At 50.6% G+C, this 26,746-nt stretch overlaps 1 protein-coding gene across 4 annotated transcripts in view; it reads left to right on the top strand.

Annotated features, from left to right (window-relative positions):
- LOC140395531 (aldehyde oxidase 1-like) overlaps positions 1 to 26,746 on the top strand; it is a 331,856-nt gene that overhangs the window by 45,486 nt on the left and 259,624 nt on the right. For 3 of the 4 annotated variants that reach the window (XM_072483451.1, XM_072483442.1, XM_072483460.1), the window contains exon 2: positions 25,170 to 25,227. The exons of the other annotated variant lie outside the window; for it this stretch is intronic. In XM_072483451.1, coding sequence (XP_072339552.1) covers positions 25,170 to 25,227 — 58 coding nt within the window. The remainder of the gene's footprint in view (positions 1 to 25,169; positions 25,228 to 26,746) is intronic. 4 annotated transcript variants of the gene reach the window in all.

The following is a 26,746-nucleotide window of genomic DNA, read 5'->3' as shown; positions in this document are numbered from 1 at the left end:
AAACAGTCGTGGCCAGGTGCGTCTTCATGGACAGGGGGACCACTAAGAAAACAGGCTGGATTGATAGTGGTACAGTATTTAAATGTCAGACGTGGATTGTTCAAAAGGTATATCTCATACCTATTCTGACGAGCTGCGGTAAGATGCTGACCATTCGCCTCATATCCCTGGCATGGTACTGGTCATGGACCTGACGTGTAATATGAGGGCTTACCGAAGCTGACTGTGGCCATAAATGTGGTGATATTGTAACAAAATCGGCTGTACCTTCTTTTCCCGTGACTGTGGCTGTAACCTTGACTGGCCATTCGGTCTCAAGTAATGGCCAGTATTTGTCCTCCAACTCCCTGTTTCGTCCAGTTCTGTCATAGGCCAGGGTAACGTGATGCAGTGATAGTGGCTGTTCAATGTCTAACGTCCACCACTGGGGGGTGATAGAAATATAGCACTGTTGTCTCATCCTCCTCTTCGCTGATCCACCCACCCAAAGTCACTATATTGGAGCTCCTGCTGGTAAACTACGATTTCTGCCGCTTGTTGGGATCGCAGATCATCCTTTTTCATTACATACTCAGTCTTAACCTTTGTAACTGAGCCTCCTTCTTGGCCTACACCCTCCTTCCAGTAAAATCTGACTGCCCTTGCCATCTGGGAAGGGTCGTTCTCTGTCCAATTCATGTTATTACATTTCACAGCAGTAACCACAGAAGGTGGTAGGCAGTGCATTAACATAGCACAGTATTGAGGGGAATTCTGACCATTTTGATACAGCAAATCGCCTGACTGCCCCCGGTAGATTTCATTAAAACGCCCCAGACATTCCTATGGCTCATCAATCTTCCTAGGTTTTAGGTCTAAGATAACAGAAAGATTTATGGGCCTTTGAAATGTGCTATTCAACGCATTCAAGATCTGTGTCCTTCTTTTCTCTATTTGCTCTCTTTTTTTTTAAAACTTAAAAATGTTTGAAAATTCAAATTGAATTACTGCAACTTGCAAGCTTAGCTCTGATCTCAACTCAGAACTAAATTTACAATTTGCTTAACACAAACTTGTATAACATTTACAACTTAATTATTTCTTTATCTTAACAATTTTTTCTTTTAACAAGTTTTTTTTTCTGTTACATACACATAAGTATTAGCAAAATCAACTATCATAAGTATTAGCAAAATCAATTATCATCTTCAGATTGACACTTTTTAAAATGGTGTCCATGATCTTCTTTAAGTTTCTATTAATCTCCAGATAAAATGAGATAAACCTTATTTCAAGTAAGTAAAATTTAAGATTCTGGCAATTTCAATCAATTGCTTTCGAAAATAATAACTTTTATCAAAGAGGTGGAGAAACCCACTGGTTTCCTTTAATTAATTCAAAACGTAACTTTGCTGGTGTTCACTGACTCAAAGGAAAGGTATCCGATTACACTGCAGACTGTTATCTCAAGGCCTGAGTGAGAAGCACTGTCTGTTTTCAACTCCGCCTGCTGCTGTTAACCCTTTGAGAGACTTCTGCTTCAACCTCACAATCTCAACTAGACCTCGGAACTTTACAGTCCAAGGAGACAATTTTAGCTTAATCAACTATATATTTAAAACACTCACACATAGAGTTGAACCATCTTCAGATTTAAAAACAGTTATACTGGACTGAACCCCCATCTATTGAAGTCCCATCAGCCCCTGAACCCATATAATAGACTGAACCTTTATTATTTAAAGTCCCATCAGCCTCTGAACCCTAATAATAGACTGAACCTTTATTATTTAAGTCACATCAGCCTCTGAACCCCGATAATAGACTGAACCTTTATTATTTAAAGTCACATCAGCCCAAAACCCTAACCCAAGCCGAAACAACAATATGAAATCCCATCAATTAAAGTGCTAATCCCCAGACTGACCTGTGATTTCGTCGAGGCGGTCTTTCTGTGCCAACCGCGAGTGACCAGACTAATCAGACGATAAGAAGAGGGGAACAATCAATGCTGGTCGTTTTCCATTTCTACATTGAGGGCGCTTTGTTCCCGTCCTCCTGTTCATAATCAGTCTAATTCTGATTTCGCAGTTGGAACAGGATCGCCCAGAGAAATCCCGGTTTTCGGCACCAAATGTTGATCTCCAAATTTCTTTCTCTGTCAGTCTGGCCTCAATAAAAGTTGAGACGGATTCGCACGTAAACAGAAGTTATTTATTTAGCTTGCAAGCTTAATCATCTTACAGAAATGTAAGAGACATCCAGCCTCTTTCATTCCAGAAAACGACTGAACTAACAGACAAAGGGATCTCTGCAAAATCAGTTCAAATGGTATCAAGTTTCACATACTCGACGGACATAGGTCAGCCTATGTCCCTCCTGACCTGTTCGATCTATTCTGATTGGCTCACTTCCAATCCCTTTCTCTGGCCCCTATCAATGAAGCATCACCCTCATAGACACACCTCTTCCTGCTTTTTCCATGCGGTCTCAAATTCCTTTGTCCCTAACTGCAAAAATCAAAGTTGCTTATTTCTACATTACATTAACTAGTAACTCTAAAGTAACTATTTTATATCACATTCGTCAGTGCAACGCTTTGATGACGGTGGCGGAGGTCGTGTCGGGGCAGGGAATGGCGAAGGGGAACCGCGAGTACTCGCCGATGACATTGAGGAAGTACGTGTTGCGGTTGTGGGTGAGGAGGGGCCCTTTGAAGTCAATGCTGAGACGTTCAAAGGGGCGGGTAGCCTTGATTAGGTGCGCCTTGTCTGGCTTGTAGAATTGCGGCTTGCACTCCGCACAGACTTGGCAGTCCCTAGTCATGGCCTTGACCTCCTCGACTGAGAAGGGCAGGTTGTGGCCCTTGGTGTAGTGGTAGAACCGCCAGACGCCCGGGTGACAGAGTTCATTATGTAGTGCCCGCAGTCGGTCATCCTGTGCGTTGGCACAAGTATTACGGGACAGGGCATCAGGAGGATCATTGAGCTTACCTGGCCGGTATAAGATACTATAATTGTAGGTGGAGAGTTCGATCCTCCACCGTAATATCTTATCATTTTTGATTTTACCTCGTTGTTTGTTGTCGAACATGAACGCAACTGATCGTTGGTCAGTAACGAGGGTAAATGGTTTTCCGGCCAGGTAGTGCCTCCAGTGCCGGACGGCTTCCACTATGGCCTGTGCCTCCTTCTCAACAGAGGAGTGGCGGATCTCGGGGCCTTGGAGTGTGCGGGAAAAGAAGGCGTTGGGCCTGCCCGCCTGGTTGAGGGTGGCACCCAGGGCAAAGTCAGAGGCATCGCCCTTGACTTGGAATGGTGCAGACCCGTCTACCGCATGCATGGCGGCTTTGGCGATAGCGGTTTTTCGGAGGTGGAAGGCCTGGCAGGCCTCGGGCGGGAGGGGAATGAGGGGGAACGGAGGAGGGGTCGGGCCTTGTCAGCGTACTCGGGCACCCACTGGGCATAGTAGGCAAAGAACCCGAGGCATCGCCTCAGTTCTTTGGGGCAGGTGGGAATGGGGAGTTCGAGAAGGGGGTGCAGACGGTCGGGATCCGGGCCGAGGACACCGTTCTCCACCACGTAGCCGAGTATGGCGAGGCGGGTGGTGCCGAAAACACATTTTTCCTCGTTGTGCGTGAGATTGAGGCGTTTGGCAGCTTGGAGGAATTTAGTGAGGTTGATGTCATGGTCCTGCTGGTTGTGGCCGCAGATGGTGACGTTGTCCAGATACGGGAAGGTGGCCCGCAGTCTGTTCTGGTCCACCATTCGGTCCATCTCCCATTGGAAGACCGAGACTCCATTGGTGACGCCAAAGGGTACCCTAAGAAAGTGGTAGAGGCGGCCGTCCGCCTCGAAGGCCGTGAAGTTACAGTCCTCCGGGCGGATAGGGAGCTGGTGGTAGGCGGATTGTGCAATCTGGTTGACCATGTCAGATATGCGGGGGAGGGGATACGCATCAAGCAGCGTGTACCGGTTGATGGTCTGACTGTAGTCAATGACCATGCGGTGTTTCTCGCTAGACTTGACTACCACCACTTGGGCTCGCCAGGGGCTGGTGCTGTGAGCAATGATCTTTTCCGAGAGAAGGCGTTTAATCTCCGCTCGAATGAATTGGCGGTCCCCGAAACTGTAACGCCAACTTTTAGTAGCCACGGGCTTGCAGTCGGGGGTGAGATTAGCAAACAGTGAAGGCGGGGGGGATCCTGAGCGTGGAGAGACTACAGGTGGGACCCGGGGGGGGGATCAGGGAAGAACTGGGGGTTGGAGACCGTGAGGGGGGGGAGGGGGCCGTTAAAATGCAAGGTGAGGCTGCGCAGGTGGCATTAGAAGTCCAGGCCGAGGATCGCGGTGGCGCAGAGGTGAGGGAGGACCATGAATTTGAAATCCTGGAACACCGCGCCGTTAACTGAGAGGGTGACGACGCAGTAGCCCGAAACCTCGGCCGACTGGGAGTTGGAGGTCATGAAAATATGCCTGCACGTGGGTAGTACCTTGAGGGAGCAGCGGCGCACGGTGTCCGGGTGGAGGAAGCTCTCCATGCTGCCGCTGTCGAAGAGGCAGGTAACAGTGAAACAATTTACCTGAACCTCCATGGTGGATCTGGCGAGCTGATGCGGTCGGTCCTGGTCGAGGACGATGGATGCGATGGTGGAGCTGTTGGAGAAGGTTGCCGGATCCGGGGAGCGGCCTGCGGAAGAAGGTGGCGGCGCCCAGGCGTCGTAGGCTGCTGTTGGAGGCCAGGTTGCTGTCGTTGGCTGCATCTCAGTTATTTGCTGCATTTCGGTCGGGTGCGCAGGACCGGAAGTGACGATCGGCGGTGGACCGGAAGTGAAGGAAGCCGGGTCGGGGATAATCAAAGATGGCGGTGCCCATGCGTCGCACGTGTCGAATAGCGAGCCGGGAACGGAGGATGGCGGCACCCAGGAGTAGCAGGCTGTGGTGTTGGATCCCGAGGCACCGGTGGAGCGGCAGATGTTTGCAAAATGGCCTTCCTTGCCACAGGCTGAACAGGTAGCATCTTTAGCAGGGCAGCGTTTCCTGGGGTGTTTTGCCTGGCCACAAAAGTAACACTGGGGCCCAGGCATTATTTTTACTGCTGGTGTGGCTGGGTGGGCCGTGACTTGCAGGGGTTGTTGCTGGGCGGGCGGCAGGGAGGTAGCGGCCACGTAGCGAACGTGGGCAGGCGCATAGGAAGTTTGGGCAGGCGTGTAAGACGCATTATTGTCATAGGCTGCCTGTTGGGCCTCTGCCATAGTGACTGCCGTGTCCAGAGTCGGTAGTTTGTGCCAGTAGGAGTTGGCGAATTGGGACGGAAGCGATGCCGGCTACAAAGGCATCGAGCGCCAGGGCCTCAGTGTTCTGCTCAGCGGAGACTGCTGGCGCGTTGCAGGTGAGCGCGAGGGCACGGAGGTCCCGAACAAACACGGATAGGGGTTCACCCGGCTGCTGGTGCCGGGAGGTGAGGCGGTGGCGGGCGTAAATAGAATTAACAGTTTGTGCATACCGGCTTTTGAGCTTCACGAAGGCATCGGCGTAGGTCGTTGTTCCCGTGATGAGGTCGAAAAGCCCGTAGTCGAGCCGTGAGCACAGGAGGTTGAGTCGGTCAGCGTCCGTTTTGTCGAAGGCGGAGGATGCTTCCAGGTAGGCCTCGAAACACCGGAGCCAGCAGTTGAAAAGGTGATCCGCGCGTGGAGCGCGGGGGTCGAGCGAGAGCTTGTCGGGTTTCAGAGCAGCCTCCATTATAACTGTAGTGTATTAAATTGATGCACTAAGCATCAAGAACCACAAAGACATGTGAGACTTTAACCAAGGCTTTAATACACTACATAGGAAGCTTACCCGACACAGACGACCCCAGACAAAATGGGTCCAGTCTCAGAAGCTGGGTCTTATACCTAACTCCCGGGGGAGTGGCCAAGGCGGAGCTCTCCGTGGCTAGGTCAGGTTACATACAGGTGACCGAACCTCTACAGAGCTACAGTACAATACACAGTACAATACACAGGATTACAGGGCCACGTTACACACAACTATTATATAACTACGTACAATGCTAGGGAGTACAGTGGTGTATCACCACAAGTACTGTGGCCTATGGCCAGGGAATGGTAATATGATCTCCTTCCATGTATTGTACTGGAACCCTGGTGCCTCTGGCTCCGCGCCCCCCCCCCGGGGGCGGTATGTAGACCTGCTGCCTGTGGGCGGCGCTCATTGTTACAGCAGTCACAGGCAGGCAAGTTCTCAGATAATAAAGGCTATGTTCACTCGTTCTCATCGTCTTGTAGTGAATTGATGGTACATCAATTTATTATCCAAAGACATCACGATGAAAGCCCCTCTGAAGCCTGATAAACTTGAACTCGACACACGAGCAGCAGAAGCTAAGGAATTCTTCTCCCACTGGCTCCGCTGTTTTGAGGCCTACCTCGGCTCCTCTGAAACACCTCCCTCCGATGCCCACAAGCTGTGCCTCCTCCACGCCCAGGTGAGTCACCGAATCTCGGGTATGATTGAGGACGCAGTCACGTACGAAGCGGCGGTCGCGATTCTAAAGAGACAGCTCGTGAAGCCCGTGAACGAAGTGTTCGCGCGGCACCTCCTCACTCCTCACTACCCGCCGCCAACGCGCCGGGGAATCGCTGGACAGATATCTAGAGAACCTGACACTACTCGCCCGCAACTGCAACTACAGGGGTGTGTAGGCCAATAAGCACATGAAGCTGATGATCCGGGAGACCTACGTGGCTGGGGTCCGGTCTAACTACGTCCGGCAGCAACTGCTGGAAAACGGGGCCACTAATCTGCAGGACACGGTAAAACTAGCCACCTCGTTAGACCCCAGGTGCGGCCTTCACCAGACCCGACTACGTCCCAGGCCTGTGCCGCGCGGCTGCCCATTCAGCCCGGGGGAACCGTCTTGCTACTTCTGCGGTCAGGGCCAACACCCCCGGCAGCGTTGCCCAGCCCGCACCGCGACATCTGTCTGGCCTGTGTGGTGTTGGGTGCTCTGATGCACAGATGAACCAACACAGTTGTATTTGGTACAACTCTATTTTATTTTAACTTCTATATACAGTTTGGTCTGGATACTCTGCACGTTGTGTCTCCCTGAGTGTGTAGTGTAACAGGTCTGTCGTTGTCCTGGTCTCCAGCTAATACTGGCCACCAGGTGTCGTGTTTGTCCTTTTTTCCTGTCCCTATCCTTGTCTGTGATTGGTTGTGGTGTTGTGTGTTCTGATTTGTCTGTTGGTGTGTCTATCATGATGTGTGTGTTTGAATATCATGACAGCCTGATTCAAAGCCCCGAAGTCAAAAGCTTACCAGGCCCGATCCACGGACTCACAGGCCCACAGAACCCACAATGTGGCTGCGTGCCTGTCGGTACCGCCCCCTTCAGACACGTCATCCACGCAGCTCGTCGGGGGCGCCATCTTTAACTCAGCCCGACACGTGCGGCCCATGGGGGCGACCATATTGGCCGCCATCTTCAACACCAACCGACACGTGCGACCGATGGGGGCGGCCATCTTGGTCGCCATCTTCAACTCAGCACGACACGTGCGACTCGTGGGGGCCGCCATCTTGTGACCCCGATACCTCCGACCACGTGGACTACCCGCAGCTCGGCGCAGTCACCCTCGACCAGTCGCGGCCAAAACATCTGAAGAATTCGATGATGGCCGTCTGGGTCAATGGACGCGAGACCACCTGTCTTTTCGACTCCGGGAGCACAGAGAGCTTCATCCATCCCGACACAGTAAGGCGCTGCTCCCTCCACATCTACCCTGCAACCCAGACAATCTCTCTTGCCTCCGGATCCCATTCGGTACAGATCCGGTAGTACCGTGTTGCGAACCTCGCGAATAAGGGCGCCCAATTTAAACTGTATGTCCTCCCTCACCTCTGCGCCCCCCTACTGCTTGGACTCGACTTCCAATGCAGTCACCGAAGCCTGACCCCAAAGTTTGGCGGACCCCTACCCCCTCTCACTGTGTGTAGCCTCGCGACCCTTAAGGTCACCCCCCCCCTTCGCTCTTTGCGAACCTCACCCCCAACTGTAAGCCCGTCGCCACCAGGAGCAGGCGGTACAGTGCACAAGACATGATTTTTATCAAGTCGGAGGTCCAGCGACTCTTGAGGGAGGGGGTCATCGAGGCCAGCAACAGCCCCTGGAGAGCACAAGTGGTGGTTGTTAGGACCGGGGAAAAGAATCGGATGGTTGTGGACTAGCCAGACCATAAACCGGTTCACGCAACTTGATGCGTACCCCCCCCCCCCGCATAGCGAAGATGGTCAACCAGATTGTTCAGTACCGGGTGTTCTCCACGGTACTGAAGCCTGCCTACCACCAGCTCCAGATCCGCCCGGGAGAGCGCCACTACACTGCTTTTGAAGCAGCCGGCCGACTTTTCCACTTCCTCAGGGTCCCTTTTGGCGTCACTAATGGGGTCTTGGTCTTCCAGAGAATGATGGACCGAATGGTGGACCAGCACGGGCTGCGGGCTACATACCCATACTTGGACAATGTTACCATCTGCGGCCATGATCAGCAGGACCACGATGCCAACCTTCAGAGGTTCCTCCAGACCGCCCAATCCCTCAACCTCACATATAACAAGGAGAAGCGCGTTTTCCTCACCACCCGGCTAGCCATCCTCGGCTATGTCGTGAAAAATGGGGTCCTAGGGCCCGACCCCGACCGCATGCACCCCCTCATGGAACTTCCCCTTCCCCACAGCCTCAAGGCCCTCAATCGCTGCCTGGGCTATTCTCCTATTACGCTCAGTGGGTCCCCAACTATGCGGACAAAGCCCGCCCACTTATCAAAGCCACTATATTCACCCTGACGGCTGAGGCCCCCTCGGCCTTCAGCTGCATCAAGGGCGATATTACAAAGGCCGCAATGCACGCAGTGGACGAGTCCGTCCCCTTCCAGGTAGAGAGCGATGCGTCAGACGTCACCCTGGCTGCCACCCTCAACCAGGCGGGCAGGCCAGTAGCCTTCTTTTCTAGAACCCTCCACGCCTCCGAGATTCGACACTCCTCTGTCGAGAAGGAAGCGCAAGCCATTGTGGAAGCTGTGCAGCATTGGAGGCACTACCTAGCCGGTAGGAGGTTCACCCTCGTCACCGACCAATGGTTGGTAGCCTTTATGTTCGACAATGCACAACGGGACAAAATTAAAAACGACAAAATCTTGAGGTGGAGGATCGAACTCTCCACCTATACTTACAATATCAAGTATCGTCCTGGGGAGCTCAACGAGCCCTCAGATGCCCTGTCCCGCGACATGCGCCAGCGCGCAAGATGACCGACTTCAGGCTATCCACATTGACCTCTGTCACCCGGGGGTCACTCGGCTTATCCACTTTATTAAGGCCCGCAATCTGCCCTACTCCACCGAGGAGGTCAGGGCCATGACCAGGGATTGCCAAGTCTGCGCAGAGTGCAAACCGCACTTCTACCGGCCAGACAAGGCCCACCTGGTAAAGGCCTCCCGGCCCCTTTGAGCCCCTCAGTATCGACTTCAAAGGGCCCCTCCCTTCCACCAACCGCAATATATACTTCCTGACCATCATTGACGAGTACTCCCGCTTCCCCTTCGCCACCCCATGTCCCGACATGACCTCGGCCACTGTTATAAAGGCACTGCACAGCATTTTCACCCTGTTCGGTTTCCCTGCATACGTCCACAGTGACCGGGGCACCTCTTTCATGAGCGATGAGCTGCGTCAGTACCTGCCCAGTAAGGGCATCACCTTGAGCAGGACAACGAGCTACAACCCGCAGGTAAACGGGCAGGTGGAAAGGGGGAACGCGACGGTATGGAAGGCTGTTCGTCTTGCTCATCGGTCTAGAAGTGTCCAGATTCCCCGCTGGCAGGAGGTCCTCCCCGACGCACTCCACTCCATTAGATCGCTCCTCTGCACAGCCACAAACAAGACCCCTCCCGGCTCTAACTCCCTTCCTAACTCTATCTTGTATCCCCCGTGGTGGCAGCAGCGGGAAGACCACCACCTGTTTCCTCAGGAAGGCCCGCTCTTGTAAATGTCTAAAGCCGTTCGCTGACGGCAATTTAAACTTGTCCTCCAGCGCCTGCAGGCTGGGAGAGCTCCCGTCTATAAACCGGTCACCCATCCTTCTAATACCCGCCCTCTGCCAGCTCTGGAACCCGCCGTCCATCCTACCCGGCAGGAACCTGTGGTTATTACATATCGGGGTCCAGACCCACGCTCCCTCCACCCTCTTGTGTCTCCTCCATTACCCCCTGATCTTCAGAGTCGCCACCACCGGATTTGTGGAATAGCGGGCTGGCGAGAACAGCAGAGGTGCCGTTACCAGCGCTCCCAAACTGGTGCCTTTGCATGACGCCGCCTCCAACCGTTCCCATGCCGACCTCTCCCCCAATACCCACTTCCTGGTCATGGCAATGTTGGCCGCCCAGTCGTAGTTGCAAAGGTTCGGCAGTGCCAGCCCACCCTCCCCCGACTACGTTCCAGCAGCGCTCTCTTCACTCGCGGGGTCTTGTTCGCCCACACAAATCCCGAGATGATCTTATTAACCCGCTTGAAAAAGACTTTAGGGATGAAGATGGGAAGACACTGGAATACAAATAGAAACCTGGGGAGGACCGTCATTTTCACAGTCTGTACCCTCCCCGCCAGAGACAGCGGGAGCATGTCCCATCTTTTAAAGTCCCCTTCCATTTGTTCCATCAGCCGGGTCAGGTTAAGCTTATGCAACAAATCCCACTTCCGGGCCACCTGTATACCCAGGTAACGAAAGCTCTTCTCTACCCTCCTCAGCGGCAGCTCCCTCAGTCTCTTCCCTGATGTGTTGGGTGTTCTGGATCACATACAGGTCACCAACACTTGAAGTAGTGCAACACTGTTGAGGGCAGCATGGTAGCATTGTGGATAGCACAATTGCTTCACAGCTCCAGGGTCCCAGGTTTGATTCCGGCTTGGGTCACTGTCTGTGCGGAGTCTGCACATCCTCCCCGTGTGTGCGTGGGTTTCCTCCGGGTGCTCCGGTTTCCTCCCACAGTCCAAAGATGTGCAGGTTAGGTGGATTGGCCATGATAAATTGCCCGTAGTGTCCAAAATTGCCCTTAGTGTTGGGTGGGGTTACTGGGTTATGGGGACAGGGTGGAGGTGTTGACCTTGGGTAGGGTGCTCTTTCCAGGAGCCGGTGCAGACTCAATGGGCCGAATGGCCTCCTTCTGCACTGTAAATTCTATGATAATCTATGATGATAAACACTATTTTATTAAAAGGTTAACTATTTAAACATATTTGAACTGTGGGTAAATACGATACCAGCTTTAACTAAAGACCTTTGCCTTGTCCTAACCAGTTGATGCACTCAGAACATGGTGAATGTCTGTGTTGCAGGCTGTGAGCTCTGTGCTCCTAGCTAGCTGCGACTCGAATGAGCGGGAACTCTGATGTCCCCTGTCTTTATAGTGCGTGTGCTCTCACTGGTGATTGGCTGCGATGTTGTGTATGTTGATTGGTCCCACTGTGTGTCCATCAGTGTGTGTGTCTGCACCATGATATACTGGTGTATATTATGACATCCCCCTTTTATATAAAAAAAATGTGCCTGCGTGACAATACATGTGTGGTGAATGTTCCTGACTACATGTGTGTAAAATATTTACAGACTATGTACATAAAACTAAGCTATTTACATGGGAAGGTGCCTGGTGCATAAAAAAACAGTGTGTCACACAAATACCGAGATGAACACTATATACAAACCACTTGAACGATTAAACGGAAGAACAGAACAGACCAGAGAGTCCATTAGTGCAAAGTTCACAAATTATGTCTCTGAGGTGGGCGATGAATTCTGGTTGACCGCCTCAAGGGTGGGTCAGGAGCCACCAGCTGAGGAGCAGGCTGGACTGCGTCAGAGTGAGGAGGATGCAGAGTAACCGGAATCTCTGCATAGTCCATGGCAGGGACAGCAGGAGGGCGTGGCACTGGCGGAGGATCACGTAGCGAGTGCGGAACGAGGCGAAGGGCACGTCGATTACGGCGCAGAATGGAACCACCCGGTAGACGAACCAGGAACGAGTGGGGAGCCACCTGCCGAAGGACCACAGTGGTTGCAGACGAGCCACCATCCGGAAGATGGATGCAGACGTTGTCATCTGGAGCCAGAACAGGGAGATCAGCTGCACGGGAGTCATGAGCCGCCTGGTGCTGTGCACGAGACAGTTGTATTCGTTGAAGGACCGGAACGTGGTCGAGGTCTGGGACGTGAATGGACGGCACCGTCGTCCTCAGGGTGCGACCCATGAGCAGCTGGAATGGCGACAGGCCAGTGGACAGTGGGGCTGAGCGATAGGCCAGCAGGGCGAGGTAGATGGCGGATCCCACATCGGCAGCCTTGCAGAGGATCCGTTTGACTATGTGGACGCCCTTCTCCACTTTGCCATTGGATTGGGGGTACAGGGGACTAGATGTCACATGCACAAAGTTGTACCTCCTGGCAAAGTTGGACCATTCCTGGCTTGCGAAGCAGGGGCCATTGTCCGACATCACAGTGAGTGGGATGCCGTGATGAGCAAAGGTGTCCTTACAGGCACGGATGACTGCAGACGATGTGATGTTGTGCAAACGTACCACCTCCGGGTAGTTTGAAAAATAGTCTACAATCAGAACATAGTCCCTGCCCAGCGCATGGAACAGGTCGATGCCGACCTTGGACCAACGGGACGTGACCAACTCATGTTGCTGCAGGGTCTCACGTGGTTGGGCCGGCTGGAACCGCTGACAGGTGGGGCAGTTGAGCACTGTGTTGGCGATGTCATCATTGATGCCGGGCCAGTACACTGCCTCTTGGGCCCGTCGGCGGCACTTCTCCACGCCAAGATGGCCCTCGTGTAGCTGTTCCAAGACAAGCTGGTGCATGCTGTGCGGGATATCAATGTGGTCCAGCTTCAGGAGGACACCATCGACTACTGCCAGATCGTCTCTGATGTTGTAGAACTGCGGGCATTGGCCCTTGAGCCACCCGTCTGTTAGGTGGCGCATGACACGCTGTAGCAGGGGGTCAGCCGCAGTCTCGCGGCGAATTTGGACGAGGCGTTCATCCGTGGCCGGTAGATTGGAGGCCACGAAGGCCACATGGGCGTCAACCTGACAGACGAATCCCGCTGGGTCACACGGGGTGTTGACTGCCCTGGACAGAGCGTTGGCTATGATCAGGTCTTTGCCCGGGCTGTATACGAGCTGAAAGTCGTATCGCCGGAGTTTGAGCAGAATGCGCTGGAGGCGAGGCGTCATGTCGTTCACGTCTTTTTGTATTATATTGACCAGCGGGCGATTGTTGGTCTCGACGGTGAATTGGGGAAGGCCATACACATAATCATGAAAATTGACGACACCGGTCAACAGGCCCAGACACTCCTTTTCTATCTCCGCGTAGCGCTGTTCCGTGGGGGTCATGGCGCGTGACGCATATGCAACGGGGGCCCATGATGAGGCCTCATCGCGTTGCAGGAGCACTGCCCCAATGCCAGATTCGCCGGCATCAGTCAAAATTTTTGTCTCTTTCGCTGGATCAAAAAAGGCCAATACCAGGGCCGTGTTAAGTTTGGTTTTAAGTTCTCTCCATTTGCGCTCGTGGACAGGAAGCCATTGGAAGCCTGTTGTCTTCCTGACCAGATTCCTGAGAGCTGTGGTATGAGAGGCGAGGTTAGGAATGAACTTCCCTAGGAAGTTGACTATGCCCAGAAATCGGAGGACCGCCTTCTTGTCCTCTGGCTTTTTCATGGCTGTGATGGCAGCCACCTTGTCTGCATCCGGCTGCATACCCAACTGGGAGATGTGGTCCCCTAGGAACTTGAGTTCCGTCTGGCCGAAGGAGCATTTGGCTCTGTTGAGGAGTAGGCCCTGCTCCCGTATGCGTTTGAACACGCGCTGGAGGCGACTGATATGCTCCTGCGGGGTGGTGGACCAAATGATTATGTCGTCAACATAGACGCGAACACCTTCAATGCCTTCCATCATTTGTTCCATGATCCTGTGGAATACTTCTGACGCCGATATGATCCCAAATGGCATCCTGTTGTAACAATATCTGCCAAAGGGGGTGTTAAAGGTACACAGTTTCCTGCTGGATCTGTCTGGTTGAATTTGCCATAATCCTTTTGAGGCGTCAAGTTTGGTGAAGAGCTTGGCCCGAGCCATCTCGCATGTGATCTCTTTGCGCTTGGGGATTGGGTAATGCTCCCTCATTATGTTGCAATTCAGATCCTTTGGAGCAATGCAGATTTTGAGCTCGCTGGAAGGCTTCTTTATGCACACCATGGAACTGACCCAGTCGGTTGGTTCCTGTCGGTAACTCTGGAGATCACTCCTTGGTCTTGGAGGTGCTGCAGCTGCTGCTTGAGGGGGTCCTTGAGGGGTGCTGGGATACTGCGAGGTGCATGCACCACAGGCGTGTCGTTCTGTTTGAGTATGATCTTGTAAGTATATGGGAGCGTGCCCATGCCTTCGAAGACGTCGCGGTGCTGGTCGATGATGGCGTTGAGTTGCGCCCTGAAGTCAGCATCCTGGAAGGCAGATGTGTCATCAGGAGAGAGAGAGTGAACTCTTTGAACGAGGTTTAGTAATTTGCACGCCTGTGCGTCAAGCAGAGAGTCCTTCGGGGAGCCCACGATCTCGAAAGGAAGGATGGCTTTTCGTGACTTGTGCGTCACTTCGTGTTGGCATGAGCCGGTAGCAGGAATGATGTTGCCATTGTAATCCAATAGCTGGCAGGCCGATGGGAGAATGGTTGGTTTGACACGAAGGCTTTGGAAAGCAAACCACGACATGGGATTGGCGGAGGCACCAGTGTCCAGGCGGATTCGTATTTGGGACCGGTTGACCATCAGGGTGGCACAGCACTCATCGTCTGGATCGATGCTGTATACCGACAGCGGCTGGTGTCTTTGCTTCGGGGACAGCCTGTTTTTCGTTACGTCACCGACTCGAAAAGGTGCCTTCGGGTCCTCGGTGTCACTGCTGTGTGGGAGGTCGGAATCGGACTCGGTGACCGTGGGTTGAATTGCCCGAACATTCCTGCGAGGCTGGCTGAAGCGATATGAATTGGAAGGCTGAGCTGCTCAACAGCAGGCAGCACAGTGGCCAAGTCTTCCACATCGTAGGCACTGTCGAGATTTTGCGGGGCATTGCCGCTTTTAATGGGCTGTTGCCGCACGTCGTGACGTCAGCACATTCGCTGTGCCACCGCGCATGCGCGGTGCGCGCCTGCACATTACGTTCCTCCATGTCGCCGTCCCCTCATTTGATGCGTACAAGCGCGGGAGACCACAAAAAGCGTGCAAAATGGCCGCCCTCATCCAGGCTGAGGCCCTGGAGATGTTCAATCACTTGGACCCGTTCCGCCTCGTGGGGACCTTGCCGCGCCGTTTCAGCCGCTTGTATATGGGAGTACCGACTGGTGGCATTTTCATGTCGGACACAGGTCTCGATGGCGGTCTCTAGGGTGAGTTGCTTTACTTGGAGGAGCTGCTGACGTAGGGGGTCCGGCGAACACCGAAAGCGATCTGGTCGCGTATCATGGAGTCGGAGGTGGGCCCGTAGCTGCAAGATTGCGCAAGGATGCGGCTGTGCGTTAAAAAGGATTGGAAAGGTTCGTCCTTACCCTGCAAATGCTGCTGGAACACGTAGCGTTCAAAACTTTCATTCACCTCTATGCTGCAGTGAGTGTCAAATTTGAGGAGAACCGTCTTGAACTTCGTCTTGTCTTCATCATCTGCAAAGGTGAGAGAGTTGAAAATATGGATGGCATGGTCCCCGGCCGTGGCGAAGAGAAGAGCAATCTTTCTGGTGTCCCAGGGGCCCTCGCTGTCCGTGGCTTTGAGGTAGAGCTGGAAGCGCTGTTTGAAAATCTTCCAGTTGGCCCCAAGGTTGCTGGCGATGCGGAGCGGTGGCGGCGGGCTGATGTTGTCCATGTTGCAGCATGACGGAATGCTGGCGGAAGGCAGATCACTTGCAGGTAGGTCTAAGAAGTGCTAGTATGCAACCACTCCTGGTATCATGATGTGTTGGGTGTTCTGAATCACATACAGGTCACCAACACTTGAAGTAGTGCAACACTATTAAAAGGTTAACTATTGAAACATACTTGAACTATGGGTAAATACGATACCAGCTTTAACTAAAGACCTTTGCCTTGTCCTAACCAGTTGATGCACTCAGCACATGGTGAATGTCTGTGTTGCAGGCTGTGAGCTCTGTGCTCCAAGCTTGCTGCTACTCGAATGAGCGGGATCTCTGATGTCCCCTGTCTTTATAGTACGTGTGCTCTCACTGGTGATTGGCTGCGGTGTTGTGTATGTTGATTGGTCCCACTGTGTGTCCATTAGTGTGTGTCTGCACCATGATATACTGGTGTATATTATGACATTCCCCTGTCCATTAGCCTGGATCACAAACAGCTCGCTCTTCCCCACGTTCAATTTATACTCCGAGAAACGGCCAAATTCCCTTAAGATCCGCATGACCTCCCCCATCCCCTCCAATGGGTCCGAAATATACAGGAGGAGATCATCCGCATAGAACGAGACCCGATGCCCCCCCCCCCCCCGCCCCCCCCCCCCCGCCCCTGCAAGTTAGTTGAAGCTCTCAGCGCGATGGCCAGCGACTCAATGGCCAGAGCAAATAATAACGGGGAAAGGGGACACCCTTGCCTCGTCCCCCGGTGTAATTCAAAATACTCCAACCATAGCCGGTCCGTGCGCACGCTTGCCACAGGCGCCTGGTGCAGCAATCGCACCCACCGGATAAAGCCCTCACCAAACCCAAACCTATCCAGCGCCTCCCACAGGTACGCCCAATCCACCCGATCAAAAGCTTTCTCTGCATCCATTGCTGCCACAGCCTCTGCTTCCTCTCTTTCCGAGGGCATCATAACAATGTTTAAAAGCCTCCGCACATTAGCATTAAGTTGCCTGCCCTTAACGAGTCCAGTCTAGTCTTCCCCTATCACCCCCGGGACACAATCCTCTATCCTCGTGGCCAAGATCTTAGCCAATAGCTTGGCATCCACATTTAGCAACGAGATTGGCCTGTGAGACCCACATTGTTCAGGGTCCTTCTCCCGTTTCAGAATGAGTGAGATCGAGGCCTGTGACATTGTAGCGGGGGGAGGATTTCCTTCTCTCTCGCCTCATTAAAGGTCCTCGTCAATAGTGGGCTCAACACCTCTGAAATTAAAAAAAATAATTTTACCGGGAAGCCATCCGGCCCCCATGCCCTCCAGCCCCTTAATTATTTCTTCTGTCTCGATCGGTGCCCCCAGACCCTCCAACAGACCCTCCTCCACCCTCTTGAACCTCAACTGGTCCAGAAATTGCCTCATCCCTTCCGCACCCGCCGGGGGTTCCGACTCATATAGTTTGCTATAAAATTCCTTACAAACTTCATTCACCCCCTCCAGGTCTGAGACCAAGTTGCCCTCCTTATTCTTTACTCCCACAATCTCCCTGTCCGCCTCTCCCTTCCTAAACTGGTGCACCAGCATCCTGCTCGCCTTCTCCCCATATTCATACACCGCACCCCTAGCGTTCCTCAACTGTTCTACCGCTTTCCCTGTGGTCAACAATTCAAACTCTGCCTGAAGCTTGTGCCGCTCCCTCAGGGGTCCTGCGTCCTGGGCCTCCGCATATTTCCTATCCACCCGGAGTAACTCCTCCACCAATCTCTCCCTCTCCCTCTTTTCTCTATGGGACCGGATTGATATAAGTTCCCCTCTAATAACTGCCTTCAGGACTTCCCAGACCATCGCTGCTGATACCTTTCCCGTGTCGTTTGTTTCCAAATAGTCCTGGATACTCTTACTCACCCGCCCGCAAACCACCTTGTCCGCTAACAACCCCACGTCCAGTCTCCACAGTGGACGCTGCCCTCTCTCAACTTCCCACTCACCATGATATACCCACCCCCTTTATCAGCCACTATTCTCCCAGCCTCAAATGCCACTCGCTTGCTGATCAGAATTGCTACCCCCCTGGTCTTCGAGTCCAGCCCTGAGTGGAACACCTGACCCACCCAACCCTTCCTTAATCTCATCTGATCTGTGACCTTCAGAGTGTCTCCTGGAGCATTGCCACGTCTGCCCTCAGTCCCTTTAAATGCGCGAACACGGGTGCTCTCTTCACTGGCCCATTCAGACCTCTCACGTTCCAAGTAATCAGCCTGGACGGGGGACAAACCCCCCCCCCCCCCCCCTGCCGACAAGCCATCACCCTTTTTAGGCCAGCCCCGAGCCAGTGCACCCTGCTTCCCCAGGCACCCCCTCAAGCAGCAGCCGCCCCCGACCCTCCTTTTATTCCCTGAAGCAAATTTCTCCCTTGCCCGCAGAGCAGCCATCCTTCACCCTACCCCCTCCCTCCCAACACCAGAAACCTAATCTCCCAAATCCAACACCAACTCAACACTAAGTCGCCCCCCACCATGCTCCCGAGAGTCAGCTGATCCATGCTGACCCCGATAGTCCCTGCCCTTGGCGCCAGTCAGACTATCGCCCTATTGTTCCGGGCCCCTCTCCCCACATAGAAAAAACCTATTTACAAGATCACATTTCCCAGTAAGTAAACATCAGCTCTCCAAAATCCATTAGCATAACCACAAAGCCGAACAGACACACTCACTTAAAACAAAACCCAGTCTCCCGAAGGGTAGTGCTCGCTTCAGAGCCCCCCCCGTATCTTATTCTTGATTTCTCGAGGAATTAAGGGCGATGGAGAGAGGGCGGGTAAATGGAGTTGAAATCAGCCATGATTGAATGGTGGAGTGGACTCGATGGGCCGGATGGCCTTACTTCCGCTCCTATGTCTTATGGTCTTATGGTATCAACCACCTTCTAATCAAAGCGCCCTCCAACCGTTCCCCCAACCTGCTCTCTCGCTCATGACTAACCACAATCTTATTTAAAACAGAACACAAGTACAAACCGCCGCTTCCCCCCACCTTCGAAGCATTAAGCGTCTCTTAACTCGAGTCCAACTTCTCCTTAATAAATGTCCAAACATCATCAGGCGACTCGAAATAATAGTGTCGGTCCTCGTGCGTTACCCACAGTCTCGCTGGGTATAACACCCCAAACTTCACCCCCTTCTTAAAGATGGTCGCCTTTGCCCGGTTGAACCCCGCACGTCTCTTGGCCAGCGCCGCACCCAGGTCTTGATAGATGCACCTCATTATTCTCCCACTTGCTGCTCCGCGCATCGCAGGACATGCTCCTTGTCTGAAAATCAGTGGAAACGGACCACCATGGCCCTTGGCGAGTCGTTCACCTTGGGTTTCCTTGCGAGGGCTCTGTGGGCTCCATCCAGCTCCAGGGGTCGAGGGAAAGCCCCCGCTCCCATCAACGACTCCAGCATACTTGCCACATACACTCCCGCATCTGATTCCTCGATACCTTCAAGGAGGCCAACGATTCTTCAATTCTGCCTCCTGGTTCTGTTCTCTAGCTCCTCCAGCTTCCCCTGCATCTGCTTGTGGCGATCCTCTAGCACCTCCACCTTGTGCTCCAGCACAGTTATCTCGTCCTCTTGGTTGGAGAGTTTTAATTCGATCTCCTGGATCGCTTTCCCCTGGGCTGCCTGAGTCGCGACCATTTGGTCAATCGATGCTTTCATCGGGTCAAGCGTATCTCTTTTTAGCTCGGCAATGCACCTCTTGAAAATCTCCATCTGCTGCTCCTTCGGCCAGTGAGCCGCCGCTCCCTGGTCCTTGCCGTCTGCCATGCTTCGCCGCTCTGCCAGCTCCCTTCGCTTCCCTCTATCCGGATCAATTTGTTTCACACGACCACTTCAGGTCCAGCTATCCATACACCGTGGGGAAATCCTCCTTACTGATGCTAAATCCACCGATTTAGTTCATAAAGTCCACAAATATCCGGGGTAAAGGTCCGAAAGTCCGATTGAGGCGGGAGCTATCGAATGTGCGACCTACTGCTCCATGGCAGCCACCGGAAGTCAAACTGGGTGGAATATTAATGAGTGTGAGGGAAGGGGGTTGCTGGGGAAGGTGTGCAGGAGAGTGGGATTAAACTGGGTTGGATATTAATGGGGATGGGGGGAACGGGGCGGCGGGGTAAGGTGTACAGGAGAGTGAGATTAAACTGGGTGGAATATAAATGAGTGTGGGACGTGAATAAGATAGTCAGATAGGATCATATGAGAGTACTGCACTGAAGGAGGTCATTTGGTTCATCAAGCTGCACTGGCTCATTCGAAATGTAATCCACAGCTCATTCCCAACATCCTGACACTTTTTCTTCTTCAAATATTTATCTGGTTCCCTTTTTGAAAGCAAACATTACCAACAACCAATCAAGCAGCACATTTCTAATCCTAAATGCTCATTTCCTAATAACGTTTATCCTCCTAGTTTCAAGTGTTGTCACAGTTCAGATGGCTCAATGGTACGGGGAATAGACAGGTGTTTCGGCGGACACAAATGAGACTCCAGGATGGTGTGTTGCCTCCCTGGAGCAAGGGCCAAGGATGTCTCGGAGTGGCTGCAGGACATTCTGGAGGGGGAGGGCGAACAGCCAGCTGTCATGGTCAATATAGGCACCAACAATATAGATAAAATGAGGTCCTACAAGCTGAATTTAGGGAGTTAGGAGTTAAACTAAAAAGTAGTACCTCAAAGGTAGTAAACTCCAGATTGCTACCACTGCCATGTGCTAGTCAGAGTAGGAATGTACGGTTAGATAAGATGAATATGTACCTTGAGAGATGGTGCAAGAGGGAGGGATTCAAATTCCTGGGACATTGGAACTGGTTCTGGGGGAGATGGGACCAGTACAAAATGGGCCGTCGGCACCTGGGCAGGACTGGAACCAATGTCCTAGGGGGAGTGTTTGCTAGTTCTGTTGGGGAGGGTTTAAACTAATGTGGCAGGGGATGTGAACCGATGCAGGAAGTCAGAGGGAAGTCAGGAAGTGGGGACAGAAACAAAGAGGCAGTAAAGGGAAAAGTCAAAGGCAGAGACACCAAAGTCAAAAATCAAAAAGGGCCACAGTACAGAGTACAGAGGCTGTGGAGAACTAGTGAATGGGTCCAGTAAGGCTAAGAGAAATACAACACAGGGATGGTGTATGAAACATAACCGAACAGATGGTCTGAGAAAGCAGTGCAGAGAGCAAGGGAAATCTAGATTATACTGCATTTATTTCAATGCAAGAGACCTGATGGGCAAAGCAGATGAACTCAGGGCATGGATGGATACATGGGATTGGGATATTATAACTATTACTGAAACATGGCAGGATTGGCAGCTCAATGTTCCAGGATACGGATGCTATAGGAAAGATAGAAAAGGAGGAAAGAGTGGAGGTGGAGTTGCGTTTTTGATTAGGGAGAATGTCACAGTAGTACTTGTAATGATATGTATAATCTAAGGAGAGTAAAGGGTTAACAAGATGATGTTCATGTATATCAACACTAGATGGCATCACTGAGTAGTCTTATAAAAAGCTGCATCTCTAAGCATTCGGGGAGAAGCTGTGAGAGAAGCTGTTGGAGATGTTGATGAAGAAGGATAGTGTGAGGTTGAGTTAGAGTGTAGGTTGTATTAGAGAGAGATAATTAATTACTGTAGCATAGATTCAACACTATTATTTTGTTAGCTGTTACTCAGTAGAGTGTGCAAACCATTTCAAGTAGTGTAAAATAAACTAGCTTTGGGTTAAACATATAGCTTTATGTTCTTTGTAAACACTAAGAATTTGGCTATCTTGGGGAACAATACAAGGAACATAACAGTACTGAGAGGGGATATATCCGAGGGTTCGCCCATTGAGTCTATATGGGTAGAACAGAAAAATAAGAAGGGAGAGATCACTTTGATAGGATCAAAGGCCCCCAAATAGTCAGCAGGAAATTGAGGAGCAAATATGTAAGGCGATTACAGATAGCTGCAAGTAAAATACGGTGGTAATAGTTGGGGACTTTAACTTTCCCAACATTGACTGGAACAGCCATAGTATTAGGGATTCGATGGAGAGAAATTTGTTTAGTGTATTCAGGAGGAACTTCTCATTCAGTATGTGGATGCCCCGACAGGAGAGGGGCAAAACTGGACCTCCTCTTGGGAAATAAGGAAGGGCAGGTGACACAAGTTTCAGTGAGCGATCACTTTGGGACCAATGACCATAATTCCATTAGTTTTAACGTAGCTATGGAAATGATAGGTCTGGCCCAAAAGTTAAAATTCAAAAGTTGACTAGGGGAGTCTGTTGGCAAGCAAAGGGACGGGTGGTAAGTAGGAGGCTTTCAAAAGGGCGTTAACCAGGGGTCAGGGTACGCACATTCCTTTTAGAGTTAAAGGCTGGTAGAAGTAGGAAACCCTGGATGACTCGGGATATTCAGGCCCTGGTCAAAAGGAAGAAGAAGGCATATGACATACAAAGGCAGCTGGGATCAAGTGGATCCTTGAAGAGTATAGACGTTGTCGGAGTAGAGTTGAGAGAGAAATCAGGAGGGCAAAAAGTGGACCTGAGATTGAGTTGGCAGACAAGGTAAAGGAGAATCCAAAGAACTTCTACAAATACATAAAGGGCAAAAGAGTAACTAGGGAGAGAGTACGACCTCCTAAGGATCTACAGGTCATCTATGTGATGATCCACAAGAGATGGGTGAGATCCTAAATGAATATTTCTCATCGATATTTACTGTCAAGAAAGGCATGCATATTAGGGAACTTCGGGAAATGAACAGTGATGTCTTGAGGAGTGTACATATTACAGAGAATGAGATGCTGGAAGTCTAAAAGCGAATCAATGTAGATAAATCCCTGGGGGCTTGTGGGAGGTGAGGGAAGAAATTGCCAGTCCCCTAGCAGAGATATTTGAATCATCGACATCCACAGGTGAGGTGTCTGAAGATTGGACGGTAGCAAATGTTGTGCCTTTGTTTAAGAAGGGCCGCAGGGAAAAGCCTGGGAATTACAGACCGGTGAGCCTGACATCTGTGGTGGGTACGTTGTTGGAAGGTATTCTGAGAGATAGGATCTACAGGCATTTAGAGAGGCAAGGAGTGATTAGGGACAGTCAGCATGGCTTTGTGAGTGGAAAATCGTGTCTCACAAATTTGATTGAGTTTTTTGAAGGGGCAACCAAGAAGGTAGATGAGGGCAGTGCAGTCGACATTATCTACCTGGACTTTAGCAAGGCATTTGACAAGTTGCTACATGGTAGATTGTTGCATACGGTTAAATCTCTCGGGATTCAGGGTGAGGCATGCAATTGGATACAAAATTGGCTTGGTGACAGAAGACAAAGGGTGGTTGTAGAGGATTGTTTTTCAAACTGGAGGTCTGTGACCAGCGGTGTGCCTCAAGGATCAGTGCTAGATCCACTGTTATTTATTTTAATGATTTGGATGAGAATTTAGGAGGCATGGTTAGTAAGTTTGAAGATGACACCAAGATTGGCGACATAGTGGACAGTGAAGAAGGCTATCTAGGATTCCAATGGGATCTTGGTCAATTGGGCCAGTGGGCCAATGAATGGCAGATGGAACTTAATTTAGATAAATGTGAGGTGATGCATTTTGGTAGATCGAGTCAGGGCAGGGCCTACTCAGTTAGTGGCAGGGTGTTGGGGGGAGTTATAGGACAAAGAGATCTAGGAGTACAGGTTCATAGCTCCTTGAAAGTGGAGTCACAGGTGGACAGGGTGGTGAAGACCGCATTCAGCATGCTTGGTTTCATTGGGCAGAACATTGAATACAGGAGATGGGACATCTTGTTGAAGTTGTACAAGTCATTAGTAAGGCCACACTTGGAATACAGTGTACAGTTCTGGTCATTCTATTACAGAAAGGATATTATTAAGCTAGAAAGAGTGCAGAAAAGACTTACTGGGATGCTACTGGGACTTGTTGGTTTGAGTTATAAGGAGAGACTGGAGAATTATTTTCCTTGGAGCAGAGGAGACTTTGGGGTAATCTAATAGAGGTCTATAAAATAACGAGGGACAGAGCTAAGATAGATAGTCAACATCTTTTCCCAAAGGTAGGGGAGTCTAAAACTAGAGGGCATAGGTTTAAGGTGAGAGGGAAGAGATACAAAAGGGTCCAGAGGGGCAATTCTTTCACACACAGGGTGGTGAGTGTCTGGAACGAACTGTCAGAGGCAGTAGTAGAGGCGGGTACAATTGTGTCTTTTAAGAATCATTTAGACAGTTACATGGGTAAGATGAGTACAGAGGAATATGGGCCAAATGTGGGCAAATGGGACTAGCTTTGTGGTAAAAACTGGGCGGCATGGACAAGTTGGGCTGAAGGACCTGTTTCCATGCTGCAAACCTCTATAACTCTCTGGCTTGTCACTGCACTGGCACTTTCTCTGGCCTCAGCACCCTGGACCAAAATAAATTCCTGTTTCTGGTGAATGTGTGGTTAATAATAATAATCTTTATTGTCACAAGTAGGCTTACATTAACACTGAAATGAAGTTATTGTGAAAACACCTTCCAAAGTCAAATAGCTCCACTGATACCAAGAGCCTTGAATGCTGCTCAAGACAAGGTACCACTCCTCTGTGAGCATCTGCACTTTAGAGAGAAAAGGGGAAAGGACATTGATGTCATTTGTTTTTTGAAGAAATCGATCTTGGGAATTTCCCCTCAAAGCAGATTCAGAATTGCTGAGGTGCCCAAAGAGAAGTTCTGATGCCAGAGCCGGGGGAGGAAATTCATGGTGGGAAAGGTCACTGTCTCTTCAGATCATTCATGCAATGTCTGGACTCTCATTCACGTGTTTTCTCTTCCTCTCTCCAACTACCTCCCTCTCCCTCCTTCTCTGACTCCCTCTCTGTCTCGCTTCTTTTCAATGTCACTTTCTCTCTCTGATCCCCTCTATATCTCCATTCCTTCACCTCCCTCCTTTTCCCTTTCTGTCCTGCCCACCCTTTCTCTTCCTTTCTCCATCTCCCTCTCTTGTCCTCTGTCTGCCTCTTCTTCTCTCCTTGTCTCCCCCCCTTTCACTCTCCCACTCACTCCTTTTGCCATGTATCCTCTCTCTCTCCTTCCCTCTCACCAACACTCTCAATCTCCTACTTGCCTCTCTTTCTCTCCCTATCTCTTTTCCCCTTTCTCTCTCTCCCTCCACTTCTCTCCCACTGTCACTCTCTCTCTCTCTGTCTGCAGGTCAGAGAACAGAATGCGGACCCGGAGACCATGTTGTTACCCTATCTCAGGAGGACTCGTATCCTTTCACTCTGTGATACTGTGGTAAACCACTGAACATACATTACATGCATTATGGTACACTGCCATTGTACTACAGTTATCATGGTAAATCCCAGCCTCCTGGCTCCACCCAGCAGGCTCGGTATAAAAGTGTATGCTCTCCTGCACTGCCCACATTTTTGGATCCAGCTACAGGAGGCTTTACATCTAGGACATTAAAGCCACAATAGTTCACCGTTCGTCTCGTAGTCATTGATGGTATATCAGACACAATCATGATAGACACCAGAACTTCAGAAATGTCCATCCGTCAAATCAGCAAGCAACTGGTTTATAAACTGGATGCTGTAGCATTTCTTCAAAAGGACACAGTTTACACAAATTAGCACCAATTAACAAAAGAAAGTATATTATTTAGCGTCACAATAACAATAACTTGAATTGTGGCTGACACGGTTGAATTTTAATTGTCCTCTGAAATGGCATGTCAAGCCATTCAGTTCAAGGGCAATCAATGCAGGATGGGGAAAACATGCTGGCCTTGCCAGCGACACCAACACCCCATGGAACAATAAATAAAATATATGTTGCACCTTTAAGATAGTAAGACATGTCAAGGTGTTCCACAGGAGTGAGTATTATCAAACAAAATTTGACAGACCCACATAAGGAGATATTGGGGCAGATAACCACGCTTGGTCATTGAAATGGGCTTTAAAGAGCTTCTTAAAAGGTGACATGGGAGTGTCCCTTTAAGAAATATTTTTGTCTTATCACATGGTTTAGGTGATGTCATTGTGTGGGTGAAGCTGGGCTGTGGCTCTGTGAGTTTTAACTTTCGCTTTGAGTTTGGACTGGTTTTGAACTGCACAGGTTGAAAGAAGTGTCTCTCTATCTTCATTTTAAAAGTTGTTTCCAGACTGCTTGATAACTTAAAAGAAATAATTGCTTTCTGGAAGGAATTCAAACCTGCTGTTTGGAAAGGGGAACAAGAGTATCAAGAACAAGTCTTATACCATTAAGAATGCCGTGTGCTGGCCACGCTTTTGAAAAAGGGTTTCTGGTTTTACTTGGATTTTGTTATTGAATTTGAACAGTTAAGGGGGAATTCATTAAGGGTTATACATAGATTACTGTAGCTGTTTGGGGTCTATATGTTTGTAGTTGATAAAAATTCTTACTGTGTGTGTTTATACAAATGTTAACTAAATTTGTAGAATAAAGCTTGACTTTTGATTAAAAGCACCAAAGAAGTCTGTTGAATAACACCTGAAAGACAGGCTCTTGTGCTCATCATAACCAAAATCAATAAACAGTTGTAGGTCAGGTGAACTCCATAAAATAATTTGGAGTTTTCGAAACCCTGGCCCATAATTGAATTGGGGGTTCGTCTGGGATAAAAGTCTATCTTTGGTGATTGGGTTGGTTTAGTGAACCTAAAGACAGTGAGGGGTGAGCATATTTGTGTTTGTTTTTCAAGTGTTAAATTCAAGTTTAAATAGGGAGTGTGTTGTGGACAATGGCTCTTTCAGAGG

Source organism: Scyliorhinus torazame, chromosome 2 (genome assembly GCF_047496885.1).
Source record: "Scyliorhinus torazame isolate Kashiwa2021f chromosome 2, sScyTor2.1, whole genome shotgun sequence".
Taxonomy (NCBI): domain Eukaryota; kingdom Metazoa; phylum Chordata; class Chondrichthyes; order Carcharhiniformes; family Scyliorhinidae; genus Scyliorhinus; species Scyliorhinus torazame.
Note: the sequence above shows the minus strand (reverse complement) of the source record. Positions and strands in the feature narration are given on the sequence as shown.